At 52.9% G+C, this 24,311-nt stretch overlaps 10 protein-coding genes across 10 annotated transcripts; 4 read left to right on the plus strand and 6 right to left on the minus strand.

Moving 5' to 3' along the window:
* Positions 1 to 441: 441 nt before the first annotated feature.
* HER10_EVM0002345 (uncharacterized protein) lies at positions 442 to 1,473 on the plus strand (the record flags this gene model as incomplete). Its single annotated transcript, XM_035472061.1, has 2 exons — positions 442 to 586; positions 638 to 1,473. 2 exons carry the CDS (start codon positions 442 to 444, stop codon positions 1,471 to 1,473), a joined length of 981 nt encoding a protein of 326 aa, XP_035336970.1.
* Positions 1,474 to 1,541: 68 nt separating this feature from the next.
* On the minus strand, positions 1,542 to 2,462 carry HER10_EVM0000430 (uncharacterized protein; the record flags this gene model as incomplete). The annotated part of the gene is made up of 1 exon (XM_035470213.1): positions 1,542 to 2,462. One exon carries the CDS (start codon positions 2,460 to 2,462, stop codon positions 1,542 to 1,544), a length of 921 nt encoding a protein of 306 aa, XP_035336805.1.
* Positions 2,463 to 3,142: 680 nt separating this feature from the next.
* Positions 3,143 to 6,839, minus strand: HER10_EVM0001282 (uncharacterized protein). The gene is made up of 2 exons (XM_035471037.1): positions 5,379 to 6,839; positions 3,143 to 5,330 (listed from the first exon to the last, which is right to left on the minus strand). The coding sequence occupies exons 1-2, from the start codon at positions 6,604 to 6,606 to the stop codon at positions 3,241 to 3,243; spliced, it is 3,318 nt and encodes a 1,105-aa protein (XP_035336883.1). The 5' UTR covers positions 6,607 to 6,839; the 3' UTR covers positions 3,143 to 3,240.
* Positions 6,840 to 8,573: 1,734 nt separating this feature from the next.
* On the plus strand, positions 8,574 to 11,044 carry HER10_EVM0003366 (glycosyl hydrolase). The gene is made up of 2 exons (XM_035473046.1): positions 8,574 to 9,448; positions 9,507 to 11,044. The coding sequence occupies exons 1-2, from the start codon at positions 8,945 to 8,947 to the stop codon at positions 10,947 to 10,949; spliced, it is 1,947 nt and encodes a 648-aa protein (XP_035337052.1). The 5' UTR covers positions 8,574 to 8,944; the 3' UTR covers positions 10,950 to 11,044.
* A 464-nt stretch (positions 11,045 to 11,508) lies between these two features.
* On the minus strand, positions 11,509 to 14,321 carry HER10_EVM0007234 (uncharacterized protein). Its single transcript, XM_035476796.1, has 4 exons — positions 14,114 to 14,321; positions 13,809 to 14,007; positions 13,452 to 13,739; positions 11,509 to 13,355 (listed from the first exon to the last, which is right to left on the minus strand). The coding sequence occupies exons 1-4, from the start codon at positions 14,245 to 14,247 to the stop codon at positions 13,116 to 13,118; spliced, it is 861 nt and encodes a 286-aa protein (XP_035337344.1). The 5' UTR covers positions 14,248 to 14,321; the 3' UTR covers positions 11,509 to 13,115.
* Positions 12,107 to 12,715, plus strand: HER10_EVM0012259 (uncharacterized protein; the record flags this gene model as incomplete). The annotated part of the gene is made up of 1 exon (XM_035481657.1): positions 12,107 to 12,715. The coding sequence occupies one exon, from the start codon at positions 12,107 to 12,109 to the stop codon at positions 12,713 to 12,715; it is 609 nt and encodes a 202-aa protein (XP_035337782.1).
* Positions 14,322 to 14,728: 407 nt separating the features above from the next.
* Positions 14,729 to 16,323, minus strand: HER10_EVM0002739 (peptidase family M28). The gene is made up of 2 exons (XM_035472439.1): positions 15,306 to 16,323; positions 14,729 to 15,253 (listed from the first exon to the last, which is right to left on the minus strand). Exons 1-2 carry the CDS (start codon positions 15,947 to 15,949, stop codon positions 14,737 to 14,739), a joined length of 1,161 nt encoding a protein of 386 aa, XP_035336994.1. The 5' UTR covers positions 15,950 to 16,323; the 3' UTR covers positions 14,729 to 14,736.
* A 537-nt stretch (positions 16,324 to 16,860) lies between these two features.
* Positions 16,861 to 17,844, plus strand: HER10_EVM0008677 (short chain dehydrogenase; the record flags this gene model as incomplete). Its single annotated transcript, XM_035478190.1, has 1 exon — positions 16,861 to 17,844. Exon 1 carries the CDS (start codon positions 16,996 to 16,998, stop codon positions 17,842 to 17,844), a length of 849 nt encoding a protein of 282 aa, XP_035337469.1. The 5' UTR covers positions 16,861 to 16,995.
* A 685-nt stretch (positions 17,845 to 18,529) lies between these two features.
* Positions 18,530 to 19,212, minus strand: HER10_EVM0008883 (uncharacterized protein; the record flags this gene model as incomplete). The annotated part of the gene is made up of 2 exons (XM_035478390.1): positions 18,530 to 18,936; positions 19,152 to 19,212. 2 exons carry the CDS (start codon positions 19,210 to 19,212, stop codon positions 18,530 to 18,532), a joined length of 468 nt encoding a protein of 155 aa, XP_035337487.1.
* Positions 19,213 to 20,552: 1,340 nt separating this feature from the next.
* On the minus strand, positions 20,553 to 20,945 carry HER10_EVM0011792 (uncharacterized protein; the record flags this gene model as incomplete). Its single annotated transcript, XM_035481211.1, has 2 exons — positions 20,553 to 20,890; positions 20,921 to 20,945. The coding sequence occupies 2 exons, from the start codon at positions 20,943 to 20,945 to the stop codon at positions 20,553 to 20,555; spliced, it is 363 nt and encodes a 120-aa protein (XP_035337741.1).
* Positions 20,946 to 24,311: the final 3,366 nt, after the last annotated feature.

The following is a 24,311-nucleotide window of genomic DNA, read 5'->3' on the forward strand; positions in this document are numbered from 1 at the left end:
CGGCGTCGGCCGAAGACGAAGGTCAGCTCCTCACCGCAGAACCCTTCACAATCGCCGAATCAAGGGAAATTTACAGCTGTCGATGCTCAACGGACCGGCCCGCTTCTAGGGTTTCGGGCGTGCGGACCACGCCTCAGGGTTGAAGATGCCTGGCAAGCTGGTATAAGCACTGCGAGGAGGGAGCCACCGTCTCCAAACGTCCAATGGCACGACCAAGGACTGGAAATACTACAGAACAGTAGTTTGGATGTTGAGTGGACTTCTTTTGACGCTTTCAGTCACTGGGATCTATCCCCCATGGGTAATCCGGCATGGCCACTAGAAGCACCATTAGCTCCTGCTCGAGAAAGAGAACTCATCAACCACTGGGCGACGAACCTAGCACACAAGATGATACCCATTCGCACCCCAGCGAACCCATTTCTGACAACTGTATCACCCATGGCTCTCGAGGGAAGCCGCCTCGCCAAGACGAGATCAACATCCACCGTCGCTCTGTTCCACGCCGTCTGCGCCATCTCCGCAGCCCACCAAGCGAACCTCAGAGGCACCGACGCCCATGCCGGCTACGCAGATCTGATGCTCCGTCATAAACAGCTGAGCTTCCACCACCTTATGCAAAACATGAATTGCAGAGACCACGACGAGCGGATGGCGAGCCTGGCCACTCTCTGCCTATGGATTCTCACTCACTTCATCACCGGCACCGCGGGCGCCTGGCGCGAGGTCATAAAGGTGACCCGTGACCTCCTCGACGATACCAGCATGGAAACCTGGAGACAGTCGACTACCGCCGCCTTGACGTACGAGTCCTGCTCATCCACCTTCGCCACGGTACTTGCCCAGTACCTCGGACGACTAGACGCTCCCGTCCCGATGAAGACATATCTGCCAGATGTCGAGCTATCGAAGAGCCAAATAATGCCGGTACGATCTCTTGAGCTGGTCTGCACCTTCAACGCAAAACTTGTGCACTCCCCAATCCTTGTAGAAGAAGACCTCGACCAGCTGGAGATCGAATTCGCCTTGTCCACGCCCGAGCCTTCTCTAGATTACGACGCCAGCAACGCCGAGTCGGCCATGGTGCACCACCACCGCTCGCTATTCTACCACGCGTGCCTACTATACTTCAAGGGTAACTCTGGGAGGCGAGGCCCCGAAGAGGACGTCCAAGATCTGGTTGCTAGGTGTCTCGACCACATGGAGCACCTCGAATCCTTACAAAAGAACAGCAGCCCCAAAGCGTGGATCTACGCCACAGTGGCCTTCGAGGCCAGAGCGCCGGAACTACGAGATAGGGCAAGGTTGCTGTTCTCCAGACGAAAGTCACTCGGGATCGCTACCTGGGATACGCTGCTTCTCGCGGTTGAGGCGATCTGGAAACGCCGCGATTTGGCTGCCCCAGGTGTCTTACCGGAGCCTTGGACGCGTGTACTTTCACGGATGCCAGAGTTTGATGTGATTCTCTATTGAGGTAGTTTCTGCGAAGACTATCTAGACCTTCCACTCCTGTTTCCAAGAAACACCTAGTCTGTTATGCCCTAAACGATAACCTCGGGGTCCTTCTCAACCTCGGCCAGCAACTCCCTCACAGTCCTTAGCTTGAGGCCAGAAAAGTACTTCTCGCGATGAGCAGCAACCTTGTCGACAGGCAGATCCCCAGCATGACTGGCCGAGAAAATGCCATACTCGGCAATGATCCGCTCTTCACCATTCGGGTCTGGGTTGGCGACGATATCCTCAATGTACTCAGCAAGGCTGCGATACTTCACACTGATCTTCGGGTATTTCTCCCGCATCAACAGCACAATCTCATTCCAGGTCGCCTTCCCTCCCGAGATGTACGTATACCGCTCCCAGCTCGGCGCGAAGAGGAGCTTGCCCACAGCACGAACCACGTCCCGAACGGCGGTCATATCCAGGGGCTCCTTGCCGGTCCCGGGAATCAGCATGCTTCCACCCGCAAGGTTGACGGGGATAGCGTCCCCGCCGTCGTTGAGGTAGCGGTTCTTGCGCGGCACAACATAATCGATGAACCACCCGGTCGAAAGCAGCGTCCACTCCAGCCCCGTCTGCTGCTCTTCCAGCATCTTTCGAACCACCCCCTGCCGACGGGCGTAGAAACCCGGCTGGTCGGGAAAGTCCTCCAGGTTACCGCCGTACTCGGCGGGGATGAAGCGCTTGCACGTCTTGCTGACTTTCGCCGCCTCAATGAGGCGCGCGTGAACGTCGATAAAGGCCGGGGAGTAGTCCAGAATGTTGGACACCAGGGCGACGGAGCCCTCGATGCCCTCTAGGATCGAAGGAACCGAGTAATCCGTCACGAACTGGCGGACGCCCTGGATGTTTTCGAGCTCGGGTTTGAGGGAACGAGTTAGGATGACGAGGTCGATGCCCATTGCGGGGAGCTCTTCGGCGAAGTAGCGGGTTACGGCACCTGAACCGGCGATGGCGACACGCATTGCGGAAGGCTTGTATGGTTGAAGATGGGTACAGAAGAAGGTTGATGTCTAGAGTAAGGCAATTGTATAGCTGCTATGAGTCTGTTGATGCTGGAGATCCTTTGGCTTTTAGAAAATGGCGGAAGCCATCCTCTTATACTCGCTCTGTCTCGCCATTATGTAGTCGAGTCTCCAAACAAGGCATCTTCATCGATCAGCATCCGGCGTCGTGAATTAGGGTCTGCTGTCTTCAGGACTGACATAAGCTTCCACGTTTATAAGCAGAGTGATTGTCAAGCCAAAGCCAAAGCATCAATGTAGACAACGAAGCCGACGATATTGTCGACAGCCCGTGTTAGTCTGTAGATCACTTCCCGATTGGGAAGTTCACAGCGAGCTTGCTCTTGGCGTCAAAATCGCTGATTAAGCTGGTTCCGTCAGTCAACCCCAATCATCTCAACGTCTCCCGAGACGCAGTGGAAAGCTCCAAGGAAAGGGGGCGAGCGGTTCAAAATCACATGCACAGTAAAGTCAGAGTATGTTAATGATATGGGGTATCCCTTTCGATTGTTCTCCGCCAACAACACTGGTGTCCTCGCAGGTCTGGTATATATACAATTCGGACCAGAGTAATAAGCAGAGCCAAAACAACAAAACTTGTGACAATTTCCTTCTCCTGAGTGACTCGAACCAGAGTCATACTCCCGTCCAACAACCTGATATCTGCAAAATACAACCCAAAACGCCTTACAAGGGCAATGCCTCGCTCATAGTGCAAGCGTCAAGCCATGCCATGATCCTAACCCTGAATGCCCTCCCAAGTGAGTTGGTCAGTGATGTCCCTGACACTCAATCCGGTAATACTGAAGACAGTCAAGTCGAGCTCTTCATCCGACATATCCTGTCCAACCTGTTTCTGTCCCTCGAGCACATCGTAGAGTGCGTAGATTTGGCCGTTCTTGACCTCCTGCGCGTTCATATTGGCGTCAATGTTTGTCTTGAGCTGCTTGCGCTTCGTCTCCGCAAGGGCAGGGTTGTGGTTATCGTATCGAGCCTGCATCTTGGCGTGTTCCATCTTCATGTGCTCCAGCTCATCCTCGAGACCCTTGATGACCTTTGCCAAAGCATGTCCAGGAGGCTGAGAAGGACGCATTGTGAGGTCGTCCGCGGCACTGCCTAGCGTCTTATACTGATCCGAGGGAGCAACAGGCCTAGAGATCTTCACTCGCTTCTTTCCCTCTGCAATGTCGGCAGAAGTGATCGTTCCACGATGAGCCTTGATCCGAGTGCACACAATGCAGTTCTTACAGCTGTGTCCGGCCAAGCTATCCAGGACACGTCGAGCGTCGGAGGTCAAGGCAGGACAGTTGCCCTTGACATCAGTAGTCGAGGTGTAGTCTAGCCCGCCCTGCGTAATCAGATCGACGGTAATGGACTTGTCCTTGGAAGGCTTGGTCGTGGACTTTGATGACTTCTGGCTCTGGCTAGTCAAGTTTCGGGTCGTGTTCGTTGTTTCTTGGTGGACAGTACGAGACTCCTTCTTGCTCTTCGTCTTCATGTCGATCACCATGGAGTGAGTCTGCGTCTGGGTGTGCTCAGGCGATTGCATGTTGCCCTCGTCATCGGCTTGAAACGGGTCGAGATCGGGGAGAGAAGCCCCCTTGAAAGAGCTCTTGGGAGTAGATTGGGCAGAGATGCTCCTCTTGCTGCCCTTGTTGGCAGTATTGGAGGCCTTACTGCTCTTTTCCTTCGCGTTCTTGGATTTGGAACTCGCTGCCAACCGTTCGGGGAGAGAGAAGGACACTTTCTGCTGACTGGTCGAGTCCTGCGCACGGTGGGTTGAGTCTCGTCTCTTAGAACGACCCTCGGCTGCGACGGAACTCTGTTGACTCTGAACAGTGTTGTCGAGCTCATTGACACTGCGATCTGTCTGCTCAGTGGTGTCCTGAATCTCGGCAGCCTTCCTGCCTGGCGTCGCTTGCCTCCGGATCTTCTTCGGCTCGGGAGTGAAATCGAGAACCCTCGAGTTCTGTGTGCTGTCAATCGTAATGTCCGGCATGAAGAACGCCGAAGTCATGTTCTCCTCAGTTTCCTCGTCGTCAACTTCCTTATCCAGACGCACGGAAAAGTCATCCGTCTTTCCGAGAGGACGGCAGTGGTCGAGCTGCTGCTTGAGGAACTCAATCTCCTCCTTCAATTGCATATTCTCGTCGTGAAGGTCGTGAATGCTGCGCTCGAAACCCGAGTTTTCGCGGCGAAGGATCTTGTTCTCGTTGAAGTATTTCTCGTTGTGGCGAACGAGGCTATCGTTGTCCTCCTTGAGAGTGGATTTCTCTTGCTCCATGGTGTGAAGCTCTACCTGCAAGGCTTCGACTTCATCGCGGGCTGCCTCAAGATCCTCCTTGGCATTGGTCGTGGTCTGGCGAAGCTCCTCGTTCTCAGACATGAGTGATCGCGCATTAGCCCTCAAAGACCTGTTCTCGTTGATGAGAGATTCTTGTTCGCGCCTCAGAGAGTTGTTGTCTGTCCGCAGAGACTCCATTTCCTGTTGCAGAGTTTCCTGTTCCTTGCGAATGGTCTGGTTCTCTTCCTGAAGAGCTTTGTTATCGGCGGACCGGACCTCATGGCTTTGCTTCTCCTGGCGGAACACCTCTTGCTGGTTGGTAAACTCCAGAGTGGCGTTGAGCTTATCTTGGGTCTCGTGGAGTTCTCTTCCCTTGATCTCGAGTTGATCCATGAGATCGCCGATTTGCATACAGGCGTCTGAAAGCTTCTTTAAAGCCCGGTCTCGCTCCAAAGACAAGGTGTTATTTTCGACCTCGTTAATGCCGAGCCGGGTGCTTGCCTGGTCCAAGCGTGCTTGCAAAGATGTTACCTGCGACTCCAACTCTGTCACTGGTTAGATGGAATTTCAACAAGCAGTCTCATGATACTCACTCAGTTTCTGTGTCTGATAGCGCTCCTCGCCAGCCGTTTCCGGCTCTGAGCCTGTCCGGGATCCGAGGGCACTATCGATGGACTTGCGGCCCTTGATGCGCTTCAGTTCGGTCTGAAGATGGTCCACCTGATTCTCGAGCTCTACTGCATGCTGCTGAACCAAATCATCGTGCTCCTGAAGATTGCAAATCTCGTTCCTGATCATATCCATGGACACGAATATCTTCTCTTCATCCTCGGGAATCGCAAGGCCGTCCACCTCGGCATGGTCATTGGGCGGCAAGGTATCAATGCGGTCCCGCACTTGTCCGTTCTTCACAAAGACAGGCACACCATTCTTCACTGCCCCATTGAAGCGCAAGTTGCCGGAGATGAAGTCGTTGAGGTGAGAGATATCGGGCATGAAGAAAGAGCGTGACGTGGCGCCATTCTGTGCCGGGCTATCGGTAGTGGCCGGCGAAGGGAACGTGCTTCGGATCGTGTTGAAGGTGACAGGCGTAGACTTATTCGTAGGAACAATGTCGGCTGCGGTCTGCTTCGGGGTGGCTTGTGTGGGGGGAGCCAGGAAGTCTGACTTCCGTCGGTCTGTATTGGCGGCGTAGGAAGATCGTCGTGCTGACTTGTGGTTGCCAGATGCTGATCGAGCGTGTCCTCTTGACAAGGGACTACGGTTCATCTGCTGTTGAGGGTTGAACTTGAAACTGTCGGCATTGATATCGAATCGGAAAGGTGACTTGGACATGTTGGCTGACATATCGGACTCGTTGTCCTCGACGCGGGGCTGCATTTCAGCACGCGTCCGCTTAGAACCCTGCCATGTCATGTCCGTGGAGTCGTCGTCCATGTTGGAAAGATACTTCTGGACAATAGCCTTATGGGAGACGGTGTCCTTGTGACGCAATGAGCCCGTGGACTTGGGGGCGGGGTGGTTGTGTCTTGCTTCGACGTTGGCCTTCGGCTTGCCGTAGAATTCTGGCCACTTGCGGTGGGCAGCGTCCAAGTCTACTTGTATCTTGCCACCAGTAGGACCAATAATCCGAGCAATATCTTCGTTGAGTCTGCGGGTGGATTCTCCGTCGGGTTCTGAGAAAACAGAGGACATGGTCGGGCTGACGGTGCCGTGGGAGCCTGTCGAAGAAGGTGGGGAGTTGAATGGGTTGTCGCGATTTGCGTTCATTTCCCGCAGAATGCGAGAACGGTAGCGGTTGTGTGCTGAGTCGGCCTCCATGACTGCCCTGGGACGCGTCGGGCGCGGTTTCCGGGACGGGAGTCGAGAAGAAAAGTAGATTCACGATGGCGCCGCAATGGCTAGAAGCGACGCGTCGAGTAGCCGATATCGCGGAGACAATTAGATGGTAAGACTGAATCGAAGCAATACCGAGCAAGAGAAAGGTGCTCAAGGCATAGAAGCGCGCACAATGGCTAGACGAACGACAGAAGAAGCTGTGGTGTATGATGAAGTTCACAACCCAAGCAAATGATGGAGAAGGAAGAAGCGTCCTAGTGTGGAAGGGCAGGGGTCGGTTTGTTTACTTTCGGAGCTGTAGGCGTAAACAATTGGCGATTGGCCGTGGGCGTCAGTGCATGTTAGTGGGGCAGCCCTGCCTCCCCCAGCCCAGCTCAGTGCCCTTGCTGGGCGAATCATCACTAACAAGTCGCCAGCCTCTAGCCCTCTGCAGCTGGAAACGCGTGCTGGTTGGTCTGCACTGGACAAAGAAACGCGCTCTTTTGTTCGCACAAGACAGGGTCGGGAAACCGTCAAGTCAAATTAGCAAAGGCTTCTTATTTTGATCTAACGTCTGTATGTGCTTATTTAGACATAAGATTACTACAGTTCGCATATGAATACAGGTACCTTGAAAGTTGTGCTAAATATGACCGGGACTTTAAGTAAGGTAGGCAAGGTCAATTAACTTAATAATGCAGGGCACTCGGTTATTTCTTCCGTCATTACGTCAGCCATCCACCGTCTTCGCCGAGGTGAAGAGACACTCCCGCCCTCCTCACCGAACCAGTCGTCGCTGTCTGCACCTGAGACCTATTAAAGACTCGGTGTGGCAAGACACGTGGTAGGCACCTAGAGTTTCCGCTAGTCGTGCAGATGAATAAGACACCAACATCAGGAACGGGAATACCCTTCCTCAACTTTTACCGCTCACACCAAAAGTCATCTAGCAGGTAGGCGCAAGGTGGTTGAGACAGATTCTAGCACGGTCGAGCACATCTCAACGCATCTCTAACAAACCGACTCGGTCCGTTTCACCCTAGTGATGCATTCCCCGACTCGCTCAAGCACTTACGGCACTTTTGAACGGCCGTCGACTTCCATTCCTACTTCAAAGTCAAGTCCCATGACCCGAGACATCTCATCCATATCTTACCTAGAGAATTCTTTTAGTCAGGAAGACGTTGCTTGGAGGTTGGAGAGGCTCTACAACCTTCTATATTTGCTTGAGATATGACTGCTCTTGGTTCCGTCCGTGGGCACAAGGCGCGGGTCACCAGGTCCACCAACACCAACTTGGTCGCCAGATATCGGCAGGTGATCACGCTTACTGCGAGCGGTGCCATGCCATCGTGGGCGTTGGTTTCCTTACACCGCCGAAGAGGCTGGAAATCGCGGAACCGTTCATGCACAAGGTAAGGTACTTGGTTAGTCTCGTGTAAGGTACGTATTGCCTTGCCGTTGGTAGTAGAGGGATCCAAACCAAGCATCCTTCCGATCACCTCGTGCGCAGAATATTCGTTCGACATGGCCATGATAGTCGCAGAAGCAGGCAAGCAGGTTACAGCAGCTTGTTTCCTGCTACCTACCTACTATGTACAATCTTCTTCAGCGGGTAGCCATACTTCGTACTCGATCGGCAAAGGAAATGCGCCGATTCTCTCCCGTAGCGCAGCGAGAGCACTGGAGCAGTGACAGACTGACAGGACAAAGCGCAGGGTCTTGGCGCCGCCAGAAATGCCCCGCATGAACTTGTTCTAGTGGCCGACGCCGCCACCTTTCCGAGGGATGGTGGATGGTGGGAGTGGTGGGAGGTGACCACCACGCACCGCTTGCACCACCCACTTCTGTCAGTTCTGTGACCTCTCGGTGCGCCATTCTGTGACCACTAGTGTAGAGTCTTGAGGGGTCTTTGAGGGGTCCATCTGCCTCGTGCAGGTGGATCATTTTTTCCAAGGTTTCTCCTGCGAAAACGGGCTTGGCCTGGTCCTCGACTCTGGGCAGTCCATCGCCAAAGAGCCCTGCGCCATCGCTCGCTTCCTTCCCGCATTTCGCCCGCCCGCCGTTTGTCTTGCTCTTCCCCAGCTTTTCAACTGACTTCCCGTATTGCTGCTTGCATCGCATAGTTCCTCCGCATCTTCCCTCGTCGCGTGCCCTCTTTCTTCAACTTTGTCAATTCCTCGTGCATATTGTCATTGTCCAATTCCCGCTTCGGCGACTGCGAAGTCCTTCTGAACATGGCAGAGCGCTTCCATACATGAGTGGCCTTTCTTGGAGCTGATTGCTCGCCATCATTAACTGAGTTGTTTTATCTTTTGATCTCGATAACGATTCTCCCATCATGCGTCGATCAATCCCCCGACTGCCCGGGGCTTGCCTCTCGGTGCTTGCGCTTTCTTCGTGCGCAACAGCCCTCGTTGCGACTCCTCCGAATGCGCTCGAGACGTATTGCCCCATTTTCTATGCCGAAAACCAGCCTCCGACCGACTGCGAACCGAGACAGCCCACGTCCTTCCTAGAAACCCCACAGGCTGAAGGAGAAGCCACTGCTTATACGGCCAAGGCTAAAGACGAGCCACTCGAGGCCACCTTCGAAGCTCTTACTGTGATGCAACATGACTTCTTCGTATCGGATCAGGGAACATGGCCAGAGGCCATCGACTGGACTGCGGCCGTCATGGAAACGATGCTGTCAGGCTCGTTGACTTCGCTCTCACAAGCATTGGCTGTTCTCGATATTGGAGGAAGCGGTGATAAGGGGGCAAAAAGAAACCTCATTGATACTTTCTTTACTCAATTAGTGGCCTCATACTTCGGCCAGGACGACGTTGCGATCCGCCACCAGGTTCGTCTCTACCCCCATAAATATCAACCCCAAGCAGCGCATGCTGACCAGTACATAGGCTTTCGACGACATCCTTTGGGTTGTTCTTGGTTGGATCGACGCCATCAAGTTTATTGACATACATTCAAAGCTCTTCTATCCTCGGGAAGGCCTCAACGAGAGCGCAACGCCAGGCCTGGGAGATGCCCTGGCGAACGGGCCCTGGCATGGGCAGTACTGGATACCCTCTTTTGCTCACCGGGCTAGAATCTTCTGGGACCTTGGGTCCAAGGGGTGGGACACACTACTCTGCGACGGCGGTATGAACTGGAACCCGAGATTGGAGCCCTACAAGAACGCCATCACGAACGAACTCTGGATTGCGGCTTCAATCTCCATGTACCTCTGGTTTCCCGGTGATAACAACACCACGCCGTGGATCAACCGCGCCAGTGGTGTGGAGGCCACGCGAGAGCCCAAGTACCTCGCCGCTGCCATTGAAGGCTACAGATGGCTCACTGGCGTCAACATGACCAATCATGCTGGTCTCTACGTTGACGGCTATCACGTTGATAGGTCCAAACCGGGCAACACCAAGTGCGATCAGCGCAGTGAAGCTGTCTTCACCTATAACCAGGGAGTGCTCTTGACTGGCCAAAGAGGCCTGTTTGCCGCCACAGGCAGTGCTTCTTACCTCGAAGATGGGCACAGGCTGATTCAAAACGTTATTAAAGCCTCGGGCTGGGATTTGAGGCTCAACAAGCCAGTTGATGACTTGTCAAAGCTTCCTCCAGGTTACTTGCCCCCTTGGCGAGGCCTGGGCCGAGGAGGTGTCATGGAAGAAACCTGCGATGCTAGCGCGACTTGCTCCCAGGACGGGCAAACCTTCAAGGGCATTTTCTTCCATCACTTTGTAACCTTTTGCCAACCACTGGACGCTGCCATCGTTGAGCGCGGCATGACTGTCAACGCAAAAGCGTACAATCAAGTCAAGACGACCCACGCATCGGCCTGTCAGGCCTATCTGAAATGGGTTGAGCACAATGCCAAAGCGGCTTTGTTGACTAAGGACAGGGAAGGCCGTTTCGGTACGTGGTGGGGAGCAGGCATTTTCCTGAAAAGCGCGCCGACAATGCAGACAGACGGTATTCCTCACGACGCACCCAATGTGACTGATTACCGTAATTACGGGCTGCCGAACGACGGTGTTTGGGCCCATGGCAATCCTGACGAGGTATGGGCACCAAATGGCGAGGCGCGCAACAATGAGAAGAAGAAGGGCTACGTCCTGGTCGGTGATGATGAACACTCTGGACAGCAGGTTCTTGGTGGTTCTGATAGACGAGGATCTCATAAAGTGGACGAGGTCGGATCCGAACGGCACGAAAAGTCAACGGCAGCGACCGGTGATCCGAACGACCGCGGCCGGGGTAGGACCCCGGAGACGCAGAACGGCGGAATGGCTTTGATGCGGGCTTGGTGGGAGCTCGTAGCGGCATCCAATGGGACGTACGAGCCATAGCGGCAGATGAGACGACGATGAAGATATGCATGATATGAAGTCATTTTGGCTATCTAACTATTTGCCCTTTTTGGGCCTACGATTATAGACGAAGAAGTTCTTCCCCGTATATACGCACGCATGGCATAGCCGCCGGCCGGTCACGCCGGCCTTCATTTTGGATATTCCTGCTTTTTCCTTCTTACCTCTCCCGCATTCGCATTTCAGTAATCATCGTGTTCGAGAATGCTTGTTGACTGAACCGGAGACACCGTACTCAATGAGGCACCATTCACTCTACCCCACTAGGTACCTTACTTTCAAGGATATCTTGCCCACGGGACGCTATCGAGACTACGACTGCTGCGCCGTACCTGACCACGCTAAGATCGTACCAAATCAGCCATCATTGGTCACTTAGCCGAGTGCGAACGATGCTGACATGCTGACATCCTTTCCCCCTTCCCGCAGCAAGCCTCCAATCTCCATTGCGTGGCTGCTCAGCCATCCATTTAGGGGGCCTGGGACCCCAAGAACTTCGAGGGAGTGCAGGAGGCTAACGAACACCTCGCACCTTTGATCGAAAGAGGGGCGCCTCCGGGGTTCGCGAGGGCCGCTTCGAGTGGTTGAACTTGGGCGGATCCGGCAGCACGGTGCCGGGCTGGCCCCACATGGCTACCGTGGCTTGGCAGGAGATTCGCTGCTGGGTAGTTGTCCTGCCCGCTACGCCAGAACGCTGTGCGCCTCTGGGGCTCTGGGGGAACGCTTTCGAATCGACTTCCCAATGGGGGGAAGGAAGCTGGGAGGGCGCCGATATGGGCTTGTGGAAATCGAGATGGAGACGATGGGTGGTAGTCTTCCCCATTCTTTGTTGATATTGTGCTTTGGAGGGAGCTAGATATAAAGGGTTGGAAGATTCCTGATGGTTTGGATTTTTGGATTTGAAGGAGCATCAGAAGCATCAAGCATCACCGAGCATCAAACATCATCAGACAGCACACTTTGAAGATCTTTCCTCAAATAAATCGGCACACATCCATCACCTGAATCATATCAGCAAATCCATCTCCAAGTCTTTGTCCATTGTTCCAGCCACAACCAGTATCATCATCCGTCACCAAGCTTTCCAGCCTCCGACCTCCAACCCCAGAAGCAAATACACCACACTACCTCACACAATGGGTCTCATCACCGGCCTCGTCTCAACCGTAGTCCACGCCGCCGCCGGCCGGAACCCCTACGGCCACAACCACAACAACCACCCCCCCGTCACAACCCCCGGCAGTGCTGGCCCCAGTACCGTCGCCGGCCCCCACGAAGGCCACAACCACACGGGACCCGACGGCCAGCCCTGTGGCATCTGCAAAGTCGCGCTCCCCTTTGGCAAAGGCCGCGAGGCCAAACGCGAGCGCAGAGCCGCGCGCGACGAGCGGAAGGCTGTTGTCTATGCCATGAGGGCGCAGCAGCGCGGGGGCAGGAGGGGACGGTACGGGTATGATACTGCTGGGTTCATGGGCGTTGCTGGACCTTATCAGCAGCAGCAGCAGCAGCAGCAGCAGCAGCAGGGATATTTCAACAACAATGGAAACAACATTTCCCGTGCTGGCCCGTCATCTGGGCAGGAGGAGGGCGTTGGGGAGAGGAGGCGGGCTTCTACAGGCGACGATGTGCCGCCGCCTGCGTATTCTGCTGCCGGACCTTCGTCTATGAACATTGGCGTTGAGGCGAGTCGGAGCGTCGAGGTTTTGGGGAATGGTGATGAGAAGGAGCGTCCGGAAAAGGCCTAAATGTGGTCATTGGATGTTAGGGATGACTGCTTGCTGGTTTCTTTTGTGTGATAAATAGAGCGAGCGTGGCGTTAGGTACTTCACTGATAGATACTTTGAACATTGATTTTCCTGGTACGAAATCACCCTTTTTATTTGACTCTTGGTCTTGTGTCTAATTCACAGATGCTCGGATGCTGTCGTGACGTATGCTGATGTACAATTGGGGCTTCTCTTTCCTCCGCACCCCATCTTAGGCCCCTTTAGCTTTTGGTGCCAAGACCTGAACCGCCCATGGCATGGTCTGGTAAGCAAACCTCGTGATTGTTTCCCCATTGCCTTGCCACCTTCGTCCACACTCCTGTGGAAGGTCATGCTTCTGTTGTCTGAGAGAGTGCAGTCCTCCTACGAGAACAGCATTTTACCGCTGACCGGAGAGACGACGGCTCTGGACCTCGCCGAGGGCCTTGGTGCCGCTCAGGAAGATGGAGGTCGCGACGATGGCGACGGCGGGCAGGGTCTGGAAGAGGGTCCAGGCGCTGTAGTACATGAAGAAGACGCCCTCCATGGCGACGATGGATCCGAAGAAGGCGACGTGGGAGAGAGGCGCGGCACCGAGGGCCTTTTGGATGTGGTTGACGTTGGCGCCGAGAGAGAGCCACTGCAGAATGGGAAGTCAGTCAATGTTGCATTTCCGTGTTACAGGACACACTGCTCCTTCCAATTGAAGACGGAACATGGTGGGATAAACACTTACGCCAATGAGGAGAACGGGAATCGTGGCCAGAACGGCAATGACAAAGGCCAGCGAGATGATCTTGGGAGGGCTGCGGGGGTCCTCGCGGAAAATGTGGCTGATCTCGGGCTGCTTGCCGTAACGGAGGGGAGCGTCGTAGGTCGGAGCGGCGGCGCTGGCGTCGCGGCTCACGGAGACATCGAAGAGGGTGGTTTCGAGGGCCTTGGCGGCACCGAAGGAGCCGATGACGATGCTGGCCTTGAGGGGCTCGTTGGCGAGGAGGAGCTGGACGGGGAGGTCCTTCTGGGCCTGTTGTAGTTCACGAGGATTAGCCTTCCTTACCTGCCATTGAGGATTGGAGAGGAATGGAGAACGTACAATGTCGACAACGCCTCGACCGGTGTCCTTAAGCTCAAGGGGGAAGGGGGCCTCGAGGCCAGACTCGGTCTCCTTGAGGATCAAGAAGGCCTGGTGCGGGCGCTTGGCCTTGTCGCCCTCCTTGGCCGTCAAGATGACCTTGAGAGTATCTTTGGCTCCCAGAGAGAGGGCAGTCTTGAGGGGAGATATCGCGCTCAACCTATTGGGTACCCAATTCGTCAGCAATTGGAGGTTCTCTTGCATCGCGGCTTCCTTCCTCCTTCCCACCCCAGAGCTTCCAGAAAGCGTAAATGGCAGTAACTCACTTCTCCTTGGTGGCATCCTTGCCCTTGCCAGTGATTGAGACAGTTGCACTGTCAAATCCCCATGATGAGGCGGCCTGCGCGGCACCGGCCGCAAACAGCGCGAGGGCTGGCGTCAGGGAGTTGAGGAATCGCATTGTGCTGCTGAGGGTGCTTGTCTGTGGCAGCTTTAGCTTGGGCTTGGGAGCTTCACATCACAGGCCGTTCACTTATGGACAGCTTTCGTGTCCATTACGAACTACCGACCGTGCACGGTCCATGTATAGCGGGACCCTCCAGACAGTGCCTTTGCTGTTAACACCGTGTTTTGTACAGTACAGATAATGACATCCCATTCTTCAACACCTCGTCACCTTGCTCTATGTCTGAATACGTAAAACAAGGCTAAAATGATATTGTTCATTAACCAGGGTTGAGCTTCTTAAATTCGACTGATGTATGGCTGGGATTCGCTTATGTTTAAGATTCTCAAGGCGATACCTGTAAAGCATTCCTCAAGTTAGAGACACAATAACACGGATAGTGCCATGAAGTCTGTTTTAAGACATGGACGAACTTGCTACTATGAGATTGCGAAGCGGAGGGCTTTCTAAATATTCTAAACGCATCGCTTCAAACTGTCTAAATCATAGCTCATCTTTGATATCGCTCGAATCGCTAGCAGCCTCACCCTCTATCTGCTTGGGTAGGTGCTCATCCAACTCCATCCACTCTGCCGCGAAAACCGTGAGAATACGCGCCCAATCCCGTACTGTTGGTAGGTCCAGATGGGCACCGTCATCTTCAATCTTATGCCATACGTCGGGGAACGGCGTCGGGATGATGTGCAGGATCTCAACACCTCGCTGCAAGAACGGTACATGATCATCTAGGACGTACCCCCCACCGAAGCCGACCTTCTCTTTGTTCCTATCCGTCAAAAAAGGATGTTTCGGTTTGGTCTCAAGGACATCCAGTTCGCGCATGCGATGCTCGATCTTTGCCATCTTCTTATACGCCCAGTGCGTGGAAGGGAAGTAAGATGGTATCCGGGGATTAGGGGCACCCAGAAGATCGATAAGAAGGAAGAGGCTAATGGATGAAAGAGGAGTCTTGTATAGACCATCAGGGTGAACAGAGTCTTCCCAGCTCTTGGCGAGCGCCCTAGAGGATGTTAGACAGACAAACTAGTCACGCAGAGATTCACCAAACATACCTGGCTCCATAGAGCGAATCTGTGTCCGTCCACGACACCCATGCTTCCTCTCCATCAAGCAGAATGATCTGGACGCCCTTCTCCTCCTCGAGCCCGCTCCCAGCGTCACCTGAGGCCTCCATTGCCTTCCACTTCTTCACCAGAGCTTCCTCAATGTTCCTTGCCGCGTGGAGCAGCATCGCGCAAGGCGCCGCACTGTCAATCGCCCCAATGAACCCTTCCGGGTGGTACAGACTGTCATAGTGCGCCACGAGCGTCAGATACTCGACGTCTCCGCCCTTGGCCCACGGCGGGTCGCGGCGGAAGATGAGGTTCGTGAAGGGTATCTCCTTATCTCCGGTCGCGGGCGTCTTGGATGTCGAGTTGTGCCACTCAATGATCCACTCGGGCAGGTTGGCGCGGAAGAAATCGACAAAGTGCTGCTGCACCTTGAGCGAGCCCGGGGTGCCGGGGACGCGGGGGATCAGGATGGGGGCCAGCAGCGAGCCGGTGTCAATGTTGAAGCCATCGCCACCCGAGGGGATCGCGCGGAGGGCCTCGTCGCCGAGTTCGGTGTAGGCGGTCGTGGGGGTGAAGAGCGAGCAGAGGACTATGAGGATCGACCCGACGAGGGGTAGCTTCGGGAGGGAGTTTAGAAGACCCATTATGGTGACGGCGGCCAGGTCGGGCGCAGCAGGCTCATGCTGCTCTGGAACTGTGATCTGGGTTGTTCGATAGGTACGCGCCCGACGGCTTCTCTTTGCGCAATGTGTTCAGGTTGCGACCGCCGCCATGTTGGGCGGGGAGAAATGTGTTCTGTCAAAGACCCTGAGATGCAATGCGACTCAGGTCCCACGAGGTCCCCGCCGAGTGGTCGGGGCATTTGGTGGTCGAGGTGGAAATATGCCGAGGGAGGCTCCACTCACGGAGCCAGATCCACCGCTCCGCACGCCGCCTGGGAAACGCTAGAGGAATTCTGGGGTTGGGATGTCAACATCACACTCGACAATTGGCACCGGCATGTAAGGCCGAGCCGTCGTCGCAAACATTCTTTTGAGGTATCAACGTCAGCTCGCAAAAGACTGGCTGACGGCGAGGTCCAATCATCGAGGGGCTTACCTTACCTTAGTCTTACGGTCTTACCTTAGTCCCAGTCCACGCACTCTAATCTCCAACGGACAGACCACATCGCCTATCCCCGATGGTCGGCATCTTCTCCACAAATCCTTCGGCGTTAACGCCACCTTCACTTACACTGGAGGCCATCACGGAAGCATCTCTTCATCACTGAACATATTCCAACCCCTCAAGTTTGACGAACAAAAGACCTTGCGGCAAGAGACCTTGGACGTCCCTCAGCATGGACCTATTGATTCTAATCTCCGTGTCGTACAAGCCATTGATAGGCCACTACCAGACATCTATCGCCGAGTGGCTTAAATGACGGACGAATTCTATGGATCTGACATGCAGGAGGATTTTTGCTCTCTCTCTTGTTGTAAAACATTTAAATTCAACTTGAAGCCTACAGATAACAAGGGCTATAAGAGACAGGATGTTTCCGCTTCTTTTGAGGAAAGGTGCTTCATGATCATCAAAACTTTAGAACAATATCTCTATATTATCTTGACTGTAAGATAAATCTTCACAACTTTCGATACTCAATCAATCCTCCGCCTTACTACTCAAACCGGAATACTTCACCCTCAAAATGGATTCCCCGGTCTGGTTCATCACTGGCGCCTCCTCAGGGTTTGGCCTCGCCATTGCCAAAGAAGCTCTCTCTCGTGGCCACCGCGTCATCGCAACCGCCCGCAATCCAGCCAAGATCTCTGACCTGGCCTCCGCGGGCGCCGATACACTCCCCTTGGACGTCACCGCCGACGAAGACACCATCACAGAGACCGTCAACAAGGCCTTTGCCATCCACGGCAAAGTGACCCACGTCATCAACTCAGCCGGCTACATCCTCGAAGGCACCATCGAGGAGGCCAGCGCCAAGGAAGTCTTTGACCAGTACAACACCAACGTCCTCGGCACTTTCAAGGTCTCCCGCGCAGTGGCCCCCCACCTCCGCGCCCAGGGTTTCGGTGCCGTCGTCAACATTGGAAGCCTCGGTAGCTGGAAGAGCGGTCCGGCCTTTGCCATGTACTGTTCCACCAAAGCTGCCGTCAGCCTGCTCACCGAAGGTTTCCACGACGAGCTGAAGCCGTTTGGTATCGATGTCTGCATCCTTGAGCCTGGTTACTTCCGGACCGGTTTCCTGAACCCAGGTGCACGCATCAAGGTCGAGCAGTCTGTTGAAGCGTATGCCGATAGCGCAGCGGGCCAAGTCAGAAAGGTGCTGGAAACCGTCGATAACAACCAGCCTGGTGACCCGATCAAGGGTGCACGCGTGGTCGTGGATGTTCTGACTAAGTCTGGGGTTGCTGAGGGTCGTGAGATCCCTCAGAGGCTGGCCTTGGGCACCGACTGTCTTGCGGTTATTCGAGAGAAGTGTCAGAGCACCATGGCTCTTCTCGATGAGTGGGAGTCGATCTCCGCTTCAACCGACTTTTAGCGGCTAGGTCACTCGACGGGCTCTCCATAGGCTCTTGAGTTGGTATCTGATATTATGACGGTCACGATGAGGGAAACAAAGATGGCACTGTAGCTTACGAAGTTGGTATAATTAACTACGTTTCTTTCATAATCACCCCAATTAGATGAACACAATCCGCCTTGCGACTCCTCAGCCGGACAATCTCATGATAATTGCTGATACTGACTTTTTATCTTGAAAGTTGTAAAGCTGACACCTTCATCCCCTCTGTATATGAAACGTGTGACGTTTTGCGAAAAGTTTGTTGGAAGCATCAAGAGAATTGAATTCCTTTTCGTTTTTACCTGATCTGAAAGTACGTTATAAAACTAGGGGTGACATTGAGGAGTTGCTTGGCAAATGCTTGAATCAAAGCTTATCCATGTTTAAATCATCAACGTTATGCGTCTCATGACTCACGTTAAAGCTACTAGTGGTCTTATAGATTGCTTGGAGGTACGCATCAAACCAGTTAAGATCAATAAATGGTGATCGACAAATATTCAGAGCATGAGGTAATTACGCAAAGTGCCTAACGATCTCTCTACCGTTTGGAAAGAAAAGCGACGCAAGTGTTGTATTCGGGCCATCTCTCCTAACTTATCTGGCTATCCTTACACCACAGAGCGAACTCAGTTATTGAAAGCCACAGCTTCTCATGTGTCTAGCCCCAGATCTCGCACTTTGCGTGGCACGCGGTAGAAACGCGACCGACGCTGTAGCTGAACATTCCGCCCATGGCACGAACCGGGCCGGGCTCGCAGTAGACGCCCTCAATCGCGGCGTCGGGGGCGCCGTAGTAGACGACTTCTGTCGTTCTGCATTCGCTGCGGGTACCGAATTCCTTGGCCATCGATGCCTTCAGCTCTGCGGGAATGGGCTTGTCGCAGGTATCGAAAGGCACATAGCACTTGTACTTGTCCCTTGGCTGGTTCTGGGCAAGAGCTCCTGAAGCTGTGCAGAGGAGGACAGCGAAGGTGAGAGAGCTAAACTGCACTGCAAAGATGTTAGACTCGCTGTCTGGAGATGTAGCCAAGGCATACATACTGTTGAAATTTGGGGTGATGATATCTAAGTTGCAAAGGATGAAGATTGTAAAGAGTAACAGTAGTTGACTGAAGTTGTCCTGTGATAATTCGGGAGTGTTATGATGAAGATCTGAGTGTACATGCACCTTTGAGGGCGTAATCTTGAGATTTATATCCGTGCAAGATCTGTAAGCTCTCAACGAAGTCAGAACGAGGCTGTCCAAAGAATAGGCAGACTAATCACGGCTTAATACTCACAATTGAGCTCGCAGGCAAGTTCGTGGTCTAGCGGTCCTTCTGTAAGTTTCTTTCGCCTCATCTCGGCCTTCTAGATTGCCTCGTTCAACCCTCTTTGGGCATAGCATCGGCCATAGAACAAGCCGACAAACAATAACGACGGAGGAAACTTCATCGAATACTTTTTTAGGAAGAATTCAAGCACAATAATCAACCCATGATGAAAACATATTAAATGAACACGAACAGGCTAAGTGAGTGTTGTTGAAGGGGACTTTTGACTTCAATGCAGTATGCAATTTCGGCCGCCTTCCTATTTTAGGCTGGTAAAAGGGAGTTCAAACCCCGACGGGATACTTCTGTGCAGCCGTTGAGCAGCTGCCGCCTATTATCGACTTCTTTGAAGCCTAAAAACGAGCTATACTGTTTGTATTAGTTATCTCGGCCCAGCCGAACCTTGAAGGATGCTGGTTTAAGCTTTGTCTAGCGTAGTTGGTAATCGTTCGTCTCACCACGTAGGGTTTTTTTCAAGGCAAAGACTGAAAGTTGACCTGTGCATACGAGTTATACAATTAGAGACACACTGAACTGCCTAAATGCTCCGTACGTTTTGGGGAAGGCCAACTCTATGAATAACAAACCTAGATTTATGAAAGCGAACTTACAACGGGATGCTTTCAAGATTCATTCCATTGAAGCCGACGGAGTGAGAATGCCACGGCCTGTTTGGAACTTCTGATGGCTTCACGTAGGAAAAGCTTCATGATTGTGAGTTGAGCGAAATTTTTTTTTGAAGTTGTCGCTGAGTGGCTTCTGGCCTTAAAAGGGAGCCTCTTCTGCCTGCCAAGAGTCATCTTCTCCTACCTCATCACCACAGTCTCTCATTCCTTGAACACACAATCATTTGAATCTGACCACTTTACAATCTTTCACCATGCGCTTCTCTGCATCAATCTTCACCGCCGTGGCCTTGGCGTCCATGGCCATGGCTCTTCCCACCGAGCTCCAAACCGTCGACTTGGCTGAGCGTGACTTCGTTGTCGAAACGCGTGATCTCTCTGGTCCCTCGTCTTCTGACGAGCTTCTCAGCCGCGCCGCCTCCGACGAGACTGCCGTTGAGATCCTTGAGCGAAGCGACTCGGATGAGGAAGCCGTCCCCAACACCGAGCTGGCCGTTCGCCAGCTTCCTCCCTCCAAGCGCAAGAATCTCTTCACGATCACCCTCAAGGGCGGCAACGTCATCTTCAACGGCGCCATCAAGTTCATTCTCGAAGCCGTTGTCGATAGTACCAACCGAGTCACTACGTTCCACCTCAACCCCTTGGTTGGCGGTAAGTCAAACCCCCCACTTCCTGGCACCCCCCTGTTTCTGGCACCCACAAAAACGATGGGATCACAACCCAACCTCCTCATTACTATTAACTATTGATCCTCAACCACACCCACTACAATACAACTGCCAGCCTCACTAGGGCATTCAGAGTCGCTGGATTCAGCCGTAATAACCTCCTTTTCACCCGCTTCGATTTGAGCCCGATGGATATCCCTGATGTTCGCAAACTTCGTGTTGGGATCGATCTGAACAGTCTTCCTCTTCCTAACTGCAGCGTTGGTAACTTGAGCCCTCAGGTGAGCCAGCTGCTGCTGGGCAGCTGCCAGTTGCCAGGCCTGCTCTGTGAAGCCTTTTTTCACCTTCCTGAACAGCAGCCGTTGAGTGCTGGTATCATTGTCGAGTTGGGTGTATGCAGTTGACCGCTGAGCTCTGCCAGCTTCCTGGGTGTCGACCAGACCACTGCAGAGGAAGCAGAATCCCATGGCTCAACAGGGGTAGTTTGTTGACCATTATGGCATCGCTTTTTGCCCCGACTGGTTGGTTTGGGTGTGGTGGGCTTAGCAGAAGGCTCAGGTAATACCATAGGGTTCATCAGGGGCTTAACCATCGCTACAGGGTGTAGACCAGTCCACTTCCAACCACTTCTGATGTTCGAGACTGATAGACCAGCAAGTCGAGCCTTCTGGTAACAGTCCAGGAAGTTCCTTTTACCTATAATGGTAGAGTCGTTCCATTGAGACAAGTAACCGAGCTCCTTCCGATAGGCTGACTTAACAGGGCTGAAGACAGACTGGTCAAGTGGCTGGAGGACATGAGAGGAGTGTGGTGGTAAGAACAGTAAATGGATATTGTTAATATAGCAATTCCACATGAAGTCTGTCGTCGTATGACTCCCATGCCCATCCACAATCAACAGTCGAGCCTCGCCCTCAGCCTCGGGCATAGTCTGTGGGATAAACACCTTCTCTAACCATTCAATGGCAGTTAAGTCTGTAGTCCAGCCATTATCTGTTGCTGTAAACTCCCACCCATCGTATGGAACCAGATGTAATGGAAACCACTGTTGTTGGACCGTCTTCCCTTGAAAATGATAAGAGGACGAAGTGCCCTACCCAAGGCTGAGATACACTCAATGATAGAGACCCATGCCCTCGACCCAGGTTGTTTCTTGCGAACAGACGTCGTCTCAGCCATGCCCAGCACTAACCCATTAGCCCTGACCCTCGAGGATGCCAGTCTCATCCATATTATATCTGTTGGCTGGTTTGATGTCCTTGATCTCAGGGATAGCAAGGAACTTAAACCAGTTCCTAATGACCTCAGTAGATGCCCCATTAACGCGTCTAGAATCGATGGAACGACTTCTCTGAACCTTAATGATAGGTTCCTTCTCACGAAGGCATAGATCCAGCCTTTTCCTAATGGTTTGGTATCCCCAGCAGCAGCCAGAACTCGCTCTGCGAATTCCTTCACCTGTTGGTGCGTTGGTGCGAGGCCCAGCGAAGCCTGAATGCGCCAGCTTACTCTCCTGGTCAGGAGACAGCCTCTGCCAGTCAGCAAAAGCCACTTTCCTAGTCTGACCACCTTGGAGACGTAGTTGGAGGTTGATCGTGGTATCCCATACTCCAATGAGGCTCTTTTGACTCTTGCCGTTTGAGATGTCCTCGAGAGCCTGACGAAGCTGATCTTCGGTATATTGAGGCATTAGATATAGAAGAAGGTATGTGCAAAAAATGAGCCCATTTGGACTCGAATTGAAAATGTTGTGATAAAAGGAGGTTGGGGGTGGGCATTGCGTTGTGGTGGATTTTCGCGTTTTTGTGGGTGCCAGAAACAGGGGGGTGCCGGGAAGTGGGGGGTTTGACTTACCCCTGGCTCCACCGCTTCCATGCGCAGCTACGAGTTCAAGAAGAACTTTTTCGAATCAACCATCAACCGCGTCTCTGCTGAGGTTTCCTTCACTTACAGGACCGCTTCCGGTGTTATCTACAACTTCCTTGCCAACGTCGTCTACGGAATCGATTCTCGTCTCAGCCTCAAGCTTGAGGATGTCCAGCTCTTCGACATCGAGAAGGCTACCCAGCAGATTGCTGGCAAGGCGGCTACTAACCTGTTCCTTGGTTCTTACGATGATGATTACAAGGACTTGTAGATGAAAGTTTACAAGAACTTCCAAGAACTTAGAGCCGAGGTCACCCATCATTGATACGTGGTCAGTTGTCAAAAACAGCCTTTTTACTCTACAAAAGCTCAAGCCACCGACCAAAGTAGATGGGGGACGGCCCAATAGCTTGCACCACGGCTCTTGGGGATGAACATGGATCGTCATCTGTCTCAATCAGTAGTCTCTTAACTTCATGTTACGGAAAGATGTTGGGAAACTTAAAGATATATGGTTAGATTCTCAATTAATTCTCCATGTGCCATTTATTCATCTTGATTCAGGTGTTTCTACCACAAACTATGGTTGATGGAATGTTCAGCCTTGGGTTCGAAGTGTGATAGAATTGATAACTCCATGTTATTCATCAACAAAGCAGGCGCCGGGACTTCTTGTCACATCCAGCCTTGCGTATAACCCCACCGCCAGGTTTACAAAGCTTGTAGTCTGCTTTGCTTGGTGAATATCAGCGGAAATAATGTTACACACACTGTAGAAGTTGGCAAATTCTGCGCGTACTGATACTTTGTGGGCATATGGTGTGAACAGTAAGATTTTAGCGGCTCGCATGTCAAGCCCGACTAGATTCATAGAGCCTGCTTCTCACCCCTCCTTTTCTTCGGCCTTTGCATGCCCTCAGTCTCACTCAGGACTTGGACCCCCTCCTTTGCGACGTCGGGGTTTTCTCCCTGTTCCCAAAGCTTGATGTCTTTCGCAACTCGTTATCGTTGTAGAATAGCAACCGCAATAGCCTGCGAACATGGCAGACAGGAACATCAAAGGTACTCATGAAGATGATTTTCGTTATCTTTCGGTTCCTCGCCCAATCCGGGGCTACCAATCCGACAATGAACTACGACAGAAGATAAGGACCACACCCCAACCGTCGTCGCCTGTCATACAAGTGAGATCTCAAGCAGAGAAGCATCCTTGCACAGTTGTGGAGTCTGGCTACGATAGCCCGTTTCCAGAAGCACGCTCTCTCCAGAATAAGGGGCCTATGCATCGGAACAACGTTGCATTCGGCCTTGTAACGAATGAACCGTTGGTTACCTACTAGTGCACGCCGAGGCTTCGGTGAAAAAGTCTATAATCATAGACAGCTCGGCAGAGACGGATTTCGTTTGATCAGAGGTCTTCCGGCAAGTACCTCCACAATCAAGTTTGAGATATTGCATGGATACATCGTAAGCCCACTAAGCTTCGTTGCTATATTTTACATCTGGAGAAATCCGGGAGACACCAAACGCTGAGAACCCTATTGCATAGAAATTCGTGTTTCTTCCAGCCTCCATGGCGCTTTGAGGGCACTTCGACAACAGAAGGACGCAGTCATCGTTTGGGTGAACGCACTTAGCATTGTCCAACAAAACTCTGTAGAGAAGATAAATTTGATTCAGCTCATGACCACAATCTACAGCTCGGCCAAGTCTGTATCCATCTCGCTGGGACATGAAGTAAATGAGAGTGGCACTGCCACAAGGTTTTCAAGAGAGGTTGCTCGGAAACCAGATGCCAGAGACTTCACGCCACTTGATTCCTCGGGCAAGAGGAAGGCCGAAGTTCGTGCTGTCATCTCTCTCTTCGAAGGGGATTATTGGAATCGACTGTGGGTTGTTCATGTGGTATTCAATGCTCGCAGGATTGTGGTTTATTGCGGCCCCATTGTTCTGCCATGGAAAACCTT

Source organism: Colletotrichum scovillei (genome assembly GCF_011075155.1).
Source record: "Colletotrichum scovillei strain TJNH1 chromosome Unknown Contig00002, whole genome shotgun sequence".
NCBI lineage: Eukaryota > Fungi > Ascomycota > Sordariomycetes > Glomerellales > Glomerellaceae > Colletotrichum > Colletotrichum scovillei.